This window comes from Nerophis ophidion, linkage group LG14, assembly GCF_033978795.1.
Source record: "Nerophis ophidion isolate RoL-2023_Sa linkage group LG14, RoL_Noph_v1.0, whole genome shotgun sequence".
NCBI classification, from domain to species: Eukaryota; Metazoa; Chordata; class Actinopteri; order Syngnathiformes; family Syngnathidae; genus Nerophis; species Nerophis ophidion.
This window is the reverse complement of record NC_084624.1, coordinates 9368752-9382876: the sequence shown is the minus strand read 5'-3', so window position 1 is coordinate 9382876 and position 14125 is coordinate 9368752. Positions and strand designations below refer to the sequence as shown.

General features: G+C 44.0%; 1 protein-coding gene across 5 annotated transcripts in view; it reads left to right on the top strand.

Moving 5' to 3' along the window:
• pde4ca (phosphodiesterase 4C, cAMP-specific a) overlaps positions 1–14125 on the top strand; it is a 154930-nt gene that overhangs the window by 117015 nt on the left and 23790 nt on the right. For 3 of the 5 annotated variants that reach the window (XM_061919790.1, XM_061919793.1, XM_061919792.1), the window contains 6 exons: positions 3015–3206; positions 4169–4213; positions 6802–6838; positions 8184–8257; positions 8330–8382; positions 10142–10254. In XM_061919790.1, the coding sequence (XP_061775774.1) occupies positions 3015–3206; positions 4169–4213; positions 6802–6838; positions 8184–8257; positions 8330–8382; positions 10142–10254 (514 nt within the window). Of the gene's footprint in view, positions 1–3014; positions 3207–4168; positions 4214–4778; positions 4892–6801; positions 6839–8183; positions 8258–8329; positions 8383–10141; positions 10255–14125 lie in introns of those variants that run through there. The other 2 variants (XM_061919794.1, XM_061919791.1) reach the window with 2 other exon arrangements.

Here is a 14125-nt window from a genome sequence, read left to right as displayed (position 1 = left end):
TACACAGGCAAGCAGTACATGGCCACCGGATCGGACCGGACCCCCTCCACAAGGGAGAGTGGGACATAGAAGAAAAAGAAAAGAAACGGCAGATCAACTGGTCTAAAAAGGGAGTCTATTTAAATCTTGTTGTTGCTTTTTAGGGTGCGGCCACTGCTGCTGCTCACTCCTCCCCTCACCTCCTAGTGGGTGATCAAGGGTGATGGGTCAAATGCAGAGAATAATTTTGCAACATAGTAATTGTCAAAGTTAGTTTGTGACGAACCCCAAGATGCAGAGAAGGAGGCAGGCATTGAGCAAGAAAACATTTAATTAAAACTAAACAAGAACAAAAAAAAAGCACGCACGTGGGCGGAATAACAAACTAAGGGAGCTAGCACTGGGAGCTAGAAAAAAAAAAAGGAACTTTAGCATGGAAGCTAGTGGATAGCAAACAGAAAAACTGAAAACAGCTAATGGCCAACAAAAACAGCTTATCGCTACGACGACCAGGACAAAATGTAGCAGGACAGGTAGTAGCTGTAACGATGCCAGACACGACGGGTAGCAAAGACACAAGAACGACATGTGGCAACGACAAGACAATTCAATGATCCAGCAACTGACACAAGACACAGCAGGTACAAATATGAGCGGGCTGATTGGCGACAGGTGTGGCCAGGTGCCAATCAGCCGCAGCTGAGTGGGAACACAGCACTCAGGGAACAAGACAGGAAGCTGACAAAATAAGAGCACTTGACAGGAACTAAGGACAGGAAATACTAAACACACAGAGGAGAACCTAAAACACAAACAAACTGTCAGTGGCAAGCCTGACAGTAGTCAGTGTTCATTGGTCCTCTTCATGTTTTTGCTGTTTGCCGTCACTGCTACTCCTCCGTGGCTTCAGTGGTGTCGTCACAAAAAGCAAAACAGCCTCGTGAAGCTAAGGCGTTGCACGACAGCAGTTTAACCTCCGTTTTGAGACTTTGGAGGCCCCGATTATTTACTTTGAGGCTTTGACAGACCGAGAGGCTCCATCCACGGCATGTACGTAATCACACCGACAATGACAAAAAGTTTCTCACACGGCCACTTCAACTCTCACCTTTTGCTTTCAGCGCCTTCTCTTTGTCTTTGCAGGCTCATTGCTGCTGCGCCAGATTCAAACCTAACGCCGAGTTTAGTGCACGACACTTCCCCGCCCTCTGCAGTGTGTAATTTGGGGCTTTTATTGTGGCGCTTATAATGTTTTTTTTCTTCCTTTAGCGCTGCGCTTTTCCTGTTTTACAGATAAAAGTCGACATTATTTGAGCGCGGTGAAAGCTTGTGATATTCTAAACTGGGGTTATTGTGTTTTATATTCATTTTTGTGGCCCATTGTCCGTGGAATTGTGTCTACTCGGAACTAACTTGAACAGACATTTTACATCACAATATTCACACACACGTACATTTATGCATGGACAAGTACAAACCCCGTTTCCATATGAGTTGGGAAATTGTGTTAGATGTAAATATAAACAGAATACAATGATTAACGAATCCTTTTCAACTCATATTCAATTGAATGCACTACAAAGACAACATGTTTGATGTTCAAACTCATAAACTTTATTTATTTTTTTTTGCAAATAATAATTAACTTAGAATTTCATGGCCGCAACACTTGCCAAAGTAGTTGGGAAAGGGCATGTTCACCACTGTGTTACATCACCTTTTCTTTTAACAACACTCAATAAACGTTTGGGAACTGAGGAAACTAATTGTTGAAGCTTTGAAAGTGGAATTCTTTCCCATTCTTGTTTTATGTAGAGCTTCAGTCGTTCAACAGTCCGGGGTCTCCGCTGTCGTATTTTACGCTTCATAATGCGCCACACATTTTCCATGGGAGACAGGTCTGGACTGCTGGCGGGCCAAGAAAGTACCCGCACTCTTTTACTACGAAGCAACGCTGTTGTAACACGTGGCTTAGCATTGTCTTGCTGAAATAAGCAGGGGCGTCCATGAAAACATTGCTCCGATGCCAACATATGTTGCTCCAAAACCTGTATGGACCTTTCAGCATTAATGGTGCCTTCACAGATGTTTAAGTTACCCATGCCTTGGGCACTAACACCCCCATACCATCACAGATGCTGGCTTTTGAATTTTGCGCCTATAACAATCCGGATGGTTATTTTCCTCTCTGTTCCGGAGGACACCACATCCACAGTTTCCAAATATAATTTGAAATGTAGACTAGTCAGACCACAGAACACATTTCCACTTTGCATCAGTCCATCTTAGATGTGCTCTGGCCTAGCGAAGCCGGCGGCGTTTCTGGGTCCATCCATCCATCCATCCATCCATCCATTTCCTACCGCTTATTCCCTTTAGGGGTCGCGGGGGGCGCTGGCGCCTATCTCAGCTACAATCGGGCGGAAGGCGGGGTACACCCTGGACAAGTCGCCACCTCATCGCAGGGCCAACACAGATAGACAGACAACATTCACACTCACATTCACACACTAGGGCCAATTTAGTGTTGCCAATCAACCTATCCCCAAGTGCATGTCTTTGGAAGTGGGAGGAAGCCGGAGTACCCGGAGGGAACCCACGCATTCACGGGGAGAACATGCAAACTCCACACAGAAAGATCCCGAGCCTGGATTTGAACCCAGGACTGCAGGAACTTCGTATTGTGAGGCAGACGCACTAACCCCTCTGCCACCGTCGTTTCTGGGTGTTGTTGATAAATGGGTTTTGCTTTGTATAGTAGAGCTTTAACTTGCACTTATAGATGTAGCAGAGGTAAACATTGTTATTATTCATTATCAATAGTGATATTGCTCAAATTGTTGGGTAATAATGTTCATTGACATTTCTGTCTTATTAATAATTACTTCACTAACTGCTTCTTTGCTATCACTTTTCCTGTCACATTTGTACATATTGTGTTTGCTGATGTTGTTCAAACAAGTATTGCCATACTTTCTTAGTACCGGTACACCGTACAACCAGTCTGAAGTAACCCCCAACCTCTCTATTTGCAGCTTCGATGTGGAGAACGGGTTGTCAGTGGGGCGCAGTCCCCTGGACCCACAGAGCAGCCCAGGCTCTGGTCTGGTCCTCCAGGCCAACTTCCCCCACAGCCAGCGGCGGGAATCCTTTCTCTACCGCTCGGACTCTGACTTTGACCTGTCCCCCAAAGGTCCTTCCAAGAACTCATCCACCGCAACTGACCTGTGAGTACTAGCCGGGTGTGTTTGTTATTGTCGTTCAAGATAAGGAGCACTTTGTTTTGACTAGGATCTATAGGATGTGCAATTCTTCTCTGGATTGAGACTGTTGAGCAGTTTGACCTGACCACGGTTCTGACCCCACTCCGCTTTTACAGCTGAGAGTCCCAAAAGTAACGTGCCACCGTCACAAAGCTCACAATAATTGGGCATACTACTCACCACCAAATCCTCCACACGACACCTCCAATCCAAACAGATATGATCCATGTTATGTGATTGACTACAATAGTCTAACAGCTGCTGATAGCAAGGAAAGCAAGGTGTGCTGTTAAAAGAAATGTGGCAATAGTGTTGAAATGGGGTCTTAAACGGTGGCATTGTGGGTGTGCGTGGACAAGGATAAGTGTTCAAACACTGATGACATCTGTTAAACAAGACAAGAAGCAAGGAATTAAACAGAGACATAATTAAATTTGGCTCAATTGAGGATAGACATCTGGACTGGACCTAGTACAGTCTCACCACGCTCTGACGAAAGATTGTATTCGTCCTCTTTCGTCCGGCAACAGCTGTTTCTAAGGGTCGGAGGTTGTAAACAGCCATCGCCTTTGATTAAAACAGTTCAAAGAAAAGGTCGTAAAACAGTTCAAAGAACGGGAGTCTGCTTCAAGCCAATATCTTTCTGTTGATTACAATACATGAAAGAAACGGAACACCTTCATGTTGCTTCCCATTCTACACAGTGGAGTTTTACAAGCCTTCTTCTTGGTAGGATCAAAGGCAGCTTTTGTCTTCTTGCCGGGCGAACCAAACTCAATGTAACACAAAGTTTTGTGATAACTTAGAAACAATTGTTCTGCCAATAAGGTTGGATGGGATATAGCCTGGATCACCTTAGGGGCCTAAATAAGGGACAGGTGTGGAAAAAGGCCCTCTCACCGCCTCATGCCTGTCTGTTTTTGAAGGGAAGAAAGCTTGAAGCACTGGGAGGTCAACTGGTTATCATCTCGGTGAGACCAATATGTTAAAAATAAATACATTTATTTCATCACTCATTTTGTTCCCTGAAGCCCCGCTCACGTCTTCCCTTTTTCCACGGTTTCATGGCCGTGTTCCGTTACTCCCTCCCCATCAATTGTAACTGGAACCTCAACTACATTAAAACCTCATTCACCTCCCGTCAAAACACTTTTATTTTCTACATGCATGAGATGTGAAAGGTCATATTTGTTTTTGTTTTGTCCCCCCCCCCCATCGTCTTGCTCCGCCCACCCTGTTTTGTTCCCTCCCCCGACATCAACGGTGCATGGAATTGATTGTTTTTGTGTATTTTTCAGACCGACGTTCGTGTTGGTCATAAGAGCTTAAAATGCCTTACGGATATTCTGATGATTTTATTTCACTTTCACGGGACGTTTCATTAGGTACACGTGCTTATTCTAAGAAGATCTAGAAGGGTGTACAAAGAAATGCAGTAGTACCTCAACTTATGAGCTTCGTCGGTTCTGTGACGGAGCTCTTAACTCAAAACACTTGTATCTGAAATTAATGTTGCCCCCCCCCCCCCCTCGTCAGCAAGGAATGCTGCCATTGGCTGTCCTGAACGCGCCAGAAGTTTCTATAGGATGTCATCGCCTCATTTGCATAATTTATGGCAATGGACGCTGTAGAAGAGATACAAAACTGAGGTAAAAAAATATAGTTATGAATATCTTTCTTCTTTTGATTTTTAGTTTGTTTGATATATATCAATTTTATCAATCCGTGTACACCTGATAACCTGATTGATTGATTGATTGATTGATTGGTTAATTGATTGATTGATTGATTGAGACTTTTATTAGTAGATTGAACAGTACAGTACATTTTCCGTACAATTGACCACTAAATGGTAACACCCGGATACGTTTTTCAACTTGTTTAAGTCGGGGTCCGCGTTAATCAATTCTTGGTAATTCTGCCCTCCTCTACACGCAGGAGAGGGGGCGGAACAGAAAGAGAGACGGCAGATCAACTGGTCGGAAAAGGTGTCTATTTTTAAAGGCTACATGGATGGATGGATGAATGGATGGATAGATAGATAGATAGAGAGACGGACAGACAGACAGACAATATTGATTATTCCCTCAGGAAAACTTAAAATTCCAGCAGCAGTGTACAGAACTGACATATAACTTAAAAAGTAAATAATAAATAACGGGGGTATACAGTGGGGCAAAAAAGTATTTAGTCAGCCAGCGATTGTGCAAGTTCTCCCACTTAAAATGATGACAGAGGTCTGTAATTTTCATCATAGGTACACTTCAACTGTGAGAGACAGAATGTGAAAAAAAATCCAGGAATTCACATTGTAGGAATTTTAAAGAATTTATTTGTAAATTATGGTGGAAAATATGTATTTGGTCAACCATTCAAAGCTTTCAATGATGGAAGGAGGTTTTGGCTGAAAATCTCACGATACATGGCCCCATTCATTCTTTCCTTAACACGGATCAATCGTCCTGTCCCCTTAGCAGAAAAACAGCCCCAAAGCATGGTGTTTCCACCCCCATGCTTCACAGTAGGTACGGTGTTCTTGGGATGCAACTCAGTATTCTTCTTCCTCCAAAGAGTTTATACCAAAAAGTTCAATTTTAGTTTCATCTGACAACATGACATTCTCCCAATCCTCTGCTGCATCATCCGTGTATCCATTTTGGTATAAACTCAACTCGTCGTGTTCGGAGGAAGAAGAATACTGAGTTGCATCCCAAGAACACCACACCTACTGTGAAGCATGGGGGTGGAAACATCATGCTTTGGGGCTGTTTTTCTGCTAAGGGGACAGGACGATTGATCCGTGTTAAGGAAAGAATGACTGGGGCCATGTATCGTGAGATTTTGAGCCAAAACCTCCTTCCATCAGTGAGAGCTTTGAATGGTTGACCAAATACTTATTTTCCACCATAATTTACAAATAAATTCTTTAAAATTCCTACAATGTGAATTCCTGGATATTTTTTTTCACATTCTGTCTCTCACAGTTGAAGTGTACCTATGATGAAAATTACAGACCTCTGTCATCATTTTAAGTGGGAGAAATTGCACAATACTTTTTTGCCCCCACTGGTATTGTTTTGCATCCCCTGTCATCCTAGTACCACCCCTTCCCCCACAGAGATGGAGGAGTTGTACAGTCTGATGGCGTCTCATTTTTTTTTCTACCAAGAAAAGTGCACTTGTTATTAGTGAGAATTTACTTATTTTAAGTTATTTTTAGGGTTCATTGAGGTTAGCTGATTTTACTTGTTTTGGAAAGTTTCTTGTTCTATTGGCAGATCATTTTGCTTAGTTCAAATAAAATACCCCTCATTTTTGTATTTTTTTTTTCTTGTTTTTCAACACTGACTTTTTGCAGTGTGACAATAAGCCGACACTCGTAAGTTGAGGTACAACCGTAATGAACACAACAACAACAAGGTTTAGCGAGCAGGTGTACTTAATGGTCCAGACCGATGCATGCTGTCGGAACATTCCGAGTTCATGTATTTATTGTGTGCTACAAACCCCAACACTAAGCACGTGTGTCCTGTTTGGTCTGTTGTGTCCTTCCATGCAGACATACAGAAGACATGATTGTCACACCGTTTGCACAGGTGAGTCACTCAACATGAACGCACACAGACGGTATTCTCATTGTAAAAAAAAAAAAAAGAAAGAAAACACCACAAGCAAACACAGAGGACTTTATTTAAGTGCCGAGTCAGCGCGGCAGATGTATAGAGAGGTTACATCATACTTGCCAACCCTCCCGGATTTTCCGGGAGACTCCCGAAATTCAGCGCCTCTCCCGAAAACCTCCCGGGACAAATTTTCTCCCGAAAATCTCCCGAAATTCAGGCCTGACATCAACATTGACCTGACTCAATGTTGTGACCCTCTTAAACAGGACAATACTGCCATCTACTGTACATAGAATAGAATGTAAATATATTCTACATTTAAGTGCAGTCAAGGAACATGCATTAGGGAGTCTGTTCTGAAGCCCACAGTAAAGAGACGTAACTTCATCACCTCGCCTGGTTACTGACTCCAACCCAATATATTACACCGCCGACGAGCAAAATGAAGAAGTATGCTTGCAAGTTCCAGAACGATTGGAAACAAGAATTTCAGTTTATCCAGGAGAGTTCGAAGGGGAAGGGGTATGTTGCCTGTAAATTTTGTAGAAGAGACTTCTCAATTGAACACGGCGGCCGAACGGACATACTCAGCCATAATAGGTCAGTCAGCGAAGCACAAAGCGTCCGCAGCGCAGCATCGTTCGAAACCCAGTATTATGGGCCACCTCGCAAAATGGAGACCCGATGGTGTATTTAATGCTGAGACAAAGATGGCTATGCTGATAGCTGGAAGCAACATCCCGTTCTCATTTGCGGATGTCTACAACAAATCCGTGAAGGATGTTTCCGGATTCGGAGATCGCTCGCCAATACCTAAATGGCAGAACAAAGGTACTCAAATAGTGAAAGGTAAGTGTTGTTGTTGTTGTTTTTTTAGTAACCAGCAAGCACAGTATAGTTAGTAGAACAACTGTGTTTTTATTACTTTGTATTTGATAGGTGCTGTCAGAAATTCAACTATTCATTTTATTTATATATACAATAAAATAAATATACATAGCTAGAATTCACTGAAAGTCAAGTATTTCATACCTATATGAAATATATATGAAATACTCAAATTGGTGAATTATACGCCACCCCTCTTAACCACGCCCCTTGCCCCAACCACCCCTCCGCACCACCCCCGACCACGCCCCTCCACCCCCCACCTCCCGAAATCGGAGGTCTCAAGGTTGGCAAGTATGGGTTACATCACCAAAAGCAGAGTAATGCCAGAGCGAAGCAGATGTGGGTCAAGACCATGTCCCCCGAGTCACTCACCCACGAGCATGATAGTGTCATGTGAGGTGAACATGGTCTGTTGCTTGCCTGGCAGGTGCTGGCCAGCCTGAGGACGGTCCGGGGTAACTTTGCCCTCATCACCGGCCAGCAGGATCGGCCGGCCAGCAAGTAGGTGCTTCTGGGAAATGTTTGCACGGGGCCTGCAAGTGACTGTGAAATCTGATCAATCTGGGTCCACAGGACTCGATCCTCGGGCAGCAACCCACCATCCATGTGCAAGACCAGTCTCGCAGGTCAGTGATCGGCCTTTTAGGTTTCCACTGGCAAACGTTGACACATTATATTCTAATAAGAAAAGATGACAAGTTTGACTTTAGATACAACTTTAGGCTTCTCTTCTTCCACAGCCTCACAGTCCTCAAAATTCTACACACAGCACCCCATTATGTCAATGTGAAAAGTTTGTTTTTCATTAATATTATTTTCAAATGTAAAAAAACACACGTACCGTATTTTCCGGACTATGAGGCGCAATTAAAATCTTTATTTTCTCAAAACTCGACAGTGGGCCATATAACCTAATGTACGGAAAAATTCTGGTTCTGCTTACCGACCTCAAGGCAATTTCATTTGGTAAATGGTGAAATGATTAGTGTTACCAGTAGATGGCAGTCAAACATAAGAGATATGTGTGGACTGCAATATGATGGCAGTCACACATAAGCGATATGTGTGGATTGCAATATGATGGCAGTCACACATAAGAGATACATGTGGACTGCAATATGATGGCAGTCACTCATGAGATATATGTGTGGACTGCAATATGATGGCAGTCACCAATGAGAGATATGTGTAGACTGCAATGTGATGGCAGTCACACAGAAGAGGTATGTGTAGACTGCAATATGATGGCAGTCACACTTAAGAGGTACGTGTAGACTGCAATATGATGGCAGTCACACATAAGAGATACGTGTGGACTGCAATACGATGGCAGTCACACATAAGAGATACGTGTAGACTGGAATATGATGACAGTCACACAGACGAGACGTGTGGACTGCAATATGATGGCAGTCACACGCAAGAGATACGTGTGGACTGCCATTTTGATGGCAGTCACACATAGTTTGACACACATATCTATGGGCACTTTCTCTCTTTCCTCTTTGCAACACCTCTTAATTTCCATTGAGTTGGATGGGAAGTGTTGGTTTTCATCCAGGATGTCTCTGTACATTGCTGCATTCTTCTTTCCCTCTATCCTGACTAGTGCCCCAGTTCCCGCCGCTGAAAACCATCCCCACATCATGATGCTGCCACCACCATGCTTCACAGTAGGAATGGTGTCGGCCTGGTGATGAGCGGTGCCTGGTTTCCTCCAAACATGACGCCTGGAATTCACACCAAAGACTTCAATCTTTGTCTCATCAGACCAGAGATTTTAGTCTCTCGTGGTCTGAGGGTCTTTCAGGTGTATTTTGGCCAACTTTTGATTAAGAAATGGCTTCTGCCTGTCCATTCTACCATAAAGGCCTGATTGGTGGATAGTCCTTCTGGAAGGTTCTCCTCTCTCCACAGAGGAACACTGTCATTCTGACAGGGAGACCATGGTCTTGGTCACCTCCCTGACTGGACTAAAATGAATGCAGCAATGTACAGAGATATCCTGGATGAGAACCTTCCCATCCAACCTGATGTAGCTTAAGAGGTGCGGCAAAGAGGAAAGAGAGAAAGTGCCCAAAGATAGATGTGCCATCTTATTAAAAAAGACTTGAAGCTGTAATTTCTGCCAAAGACTGTGAATACTTATGTACACATGTTTTTATGTTTGTTAAATCTGCAAATAAATAAAAAAGACAACTTTTGACAAGGTCATTAAGGAATATTGTCTGTAAAATGTTAAAAACAAAAATGAATGTATTTCAATTTGGAATAAGACTGTAACTTAACAAAATGTTGACAATGTGAAGCGCTGTGAATACTTCCCGGATGCTCTGTGTGGATGCCTTTAGAGAGTTAACCCCTCCCTCTTTGGGTCCGGCACAGAGGAGCCCCACCAGCAGCTGGCCATCGAGACCCTGGACGAGCTGGACTGGTGCCTGGAACAACTGGAGACCCTGAAGACCCGTCACTCTGTCAGCGAGATGGCCTCCAACAAGGTAGTTTTACAAGTCCTTAAACTCCACCACGTAATAATGTGACACACTTTTTAAACAATCCACACTTGGACTAGTCCCCCTGATTTCTTACGTAGTTGATCGTCTTATCGAGACCTTTCGGACAATTCTTTCGGCCTTTTTCCGTTCCAAAGTGCGCAAAAAATGCCAAAAAAAAGGATTGTTTGGATGAAAGAAGTTGCCCAGAAGCATGACAAGCACCTTTAGTATGTGACACCTTTAGGGTGTCACTCATTCTCACCGTGGTCATGGCGGTCACTTCTTGATAACTTCTTGAGGAACTCTGAAGAAGATATCATCTTATTCTTGATTTGAAAGGTTCCAAGAGCCTAAAACAACACTCGTGTAGGGCATTTTTCTTCCAAAAAGGCAAAATGCCACCCAGGACGCTATGACAACAGACGATCGCTGGCCCACCACTACGAGTCTCACACTATTATGTTAGATCCACTATGGACTGGACTCTCACTACTATGTTGGATCCACTATGGACTGGACTCTCACTATTATGTTAGATCCACTATGGACTGGACTCTCACTATTATGTTAGATCCACTATGGACTGGACTCTCACTATTACGTTAGATCCCCTATGGACTGGACTCTCACTATTATGTTAGATCCACTATGGACTGGACTCTCACACTATTATGTTAGATCCACTATGCACTGGACTCTCACATTATTATGTTAAATCCACTGTGGACTGGACTCTCACACTATTATGTTAGATCCACTATGGACAGGACTCTCACTATTATGTTAGATCCACTATGGACTGGACTCTCACTATTATGTTAGATCCACGATGGACTGGACTCTCAATCAATCAATGTCAATTAATGTCTATTTATATAGCCCCAAATCACAAATGTCTCAAAGGACTGCACAAATCATTACGACTACAACATCCTCGGAAGAACCCACAAAAGGGCAAGGAAAACTCACACCCAGTGGGCAGGGAGAATTCATATCCAGTGGGACGCCATTGACAATGCTGACTATGAGAAACCTTGGAGAGGACCTCAGATGTGGGCAACCCCCCCTCTAGGGGACCGAAAGCAATGGATGCCGAGCGAGTCTAACATGATACTGTGAAAGTTCAATCCATAGTGGCTCCAACACAGCCGCGAGAGTTCAGTTCAAGCGGATCCAAGACAGCAGCGAGAGTCCCGTCCACAGGAAACCATCTCAAGCGGAGGCGGATCAGCAGCGTAGAGATGTCCCCAACCGATACACAGGGGAGTGGTCCATCCTGGGTCTCGACTCTGGACAGCCAGTACTTCATCCATGGTTATCGGACCGGACCCCCTCCACAAGGGAGGGGGGGACATAGGAGAAAAGAGAAAAGAAGCGGCAGATCAACTGGTCTAAAAAGGAGGTCTATTTAAAGGCTAGAGTATACAGATGAATTTTAAGGTGAGACTTAAATGTTTCTACTGAGGTAGCATCTCGAACTGTTACCGGGAGGGCATTCCAGAGTACTGGAGCCCGAACGGAAAACACTATTATGTTAGATCCACTATGGACTGGACTCTCACACTATTATGTTAGATCCACAATGGACTGGACTCTCACTATTATGTTAGATCCACTATGGACTGGACTCTCACACTATTATGTTAGATCCACTATGGACTGGACTCTCACACTAAGAACGTGTTAATTCCACGACTGTTTATGTTGGGATTGGTTGATATCGGAATCTGTAATTAAGAGATGGACAATATCGGCAAAAAAGCCACTATCGGACATCTGTAATTGAAAGACTTAGTATAGTTGAATACTGACAGTCATTAGAAAACATCACTACACATCTTAATGGCGGTTTCAGTTTCCTTCTTAAAAAACAAAACAAAAAATATTTGGGACCCTCAGGCCTTAATTTGCCCAGGTCTGTCCTAGAGTCTGGTACTGTGTGACGTTGGTGTTCAGTGTTGCATCATTGTGGGAACATGGATACAGGATTCTAACCATTGAGGGGACTTGTCTCTCGTGAATGGAAGGATTGGTGCGTGCAGATAGAGACAAGACAGCCCCTCCCCCTAAAACCCCCCACTCGTGCAGGAAAATGTGAATGAGGAAGCCGGAGCTGAGGATGAACCACCACCACCCCCCCTTTCAGTGCATCCCCCTCCTCCTCCATCACTTGCGTGATTCCCGCGATTACACCGCCCACTCAGTGCATACATACTGTGTACTACTGGCATGTAGGGTACTGTGTACTACTGGCATGTAAGGTACTGTGTACTACTGGCATGTAGGGTACTGTGTACTACTGGCATGTAGGGTACTGTGTACTACTGGCATGTTGGGTACTGTGTACTACTGGCATGTAGGGTACTGTTTACTACTGGCATGTAGGGTACTGTGTACTACTGGCATGTAGGGTACTGTGTACTACTGGCATGTAAGGTACTGTGTACTACTGGCATGTAGGGTACTGTGTACTACTGGCATGTAGGGTACTGTGTACTACTGGCATGTTGGGTACTGTGTACTACTGGCATGTAGGGTACTGTTTACTACTGGCATGTAGGGTACTGTGTACTACTGGCATGTAGGGTACTGTGTACTACTGGCATGTAGGGTACTGTGTACTACTGGCATGTAGGGTACTGTGTACTACTGGCATGTTGGGTACTGTGTACTACTGGCATGTAGGGTACTGTTTACTACTGGCATGTAGGGTACTGTGTACTACTGGCATGTAGGGTACTGTGTACTACTGGCATGTAAGCTACTGTGTACTACTGGCATGTAGGGTACTGTGTACTACTGGCATGTAGGGTACTGTGTACTACTGGCATGTAGGGTACTGTGTACTACTGGCATGTAGGGTACTGTGTACTACTGGCATGTAGGGTACTGTGTACTACTGGCATGTAGGGTACTGTGTACTACTGGCATGTAGGGTACTGTGTACTACTGGCATGTAGGGTACTGTGTACTACTGGCCTGTAAGGTACTGTGTACTACTGGCATGTAGGGTATTGTGTACTACTGGCATGTAGGGTACTGTGTACTACTGGCATGTAGGGTACTGTGTACTACTGGCATGTAGGGTTCTGTGTACTACTGGCATGTAGGGTACTGTGTACTACTGGCCTGTAAGGTACTGTGTACTACTGGCATGTAGGGTACTGTGTACTACTGGCATGTTTTGTACTGTGTACTACTGGCATGTAGGGTACTGTGTACTACTGGCCTGTAAGGTACTGTGTACTACTGGCATGTAGGGTACTGTGTACTACTGGCATGTAGGGTACTGTGTACTACTGGCATGTAGGGTACTGTGTACTACTGGCATGTAGGGTACTGTGTTCTACTGGCATGTAGGGTACTGTGTACTACTGGCATGTAGGGAGGGTACTGCTGCTCACGTGGCCAAGTCCCCCCTAACATAATAGTGTGAGAGTCCAGTCCATATTGGATCCAACATAATAGTGTGAGAGTCCAGTCCATAGTGGATCTAACATAATAGTGTGAGAGTCCAGTCCATAGTGGATCTAACATAATAGTGTGAGAGTCCAGTCCATAGTGGATCTAACATAATAGTGTGAGAGTCCAGTCCATATTGGATCTAACATAATAGTGTGAAAGTCCAGTCAATAGTAGATCCAACATAATAGTGTGAGAGTCCAGTCCATAGTGGATCTTACATAATAGTTAGAGTCCAGTCCATAGTGGATCTAACATAATAGTGTGAGAGCCCAGTCCATAGTGGATCTAACATAATAGCGCGAGAGTCCAGTCCATAGTGGATCTAACATCATAGTGAGAGTCCAGTCCATAGTTGATCTAACATAATAGCGTGAGAGTCCAGTCCATAGTGGATCTAACATAATAGTGT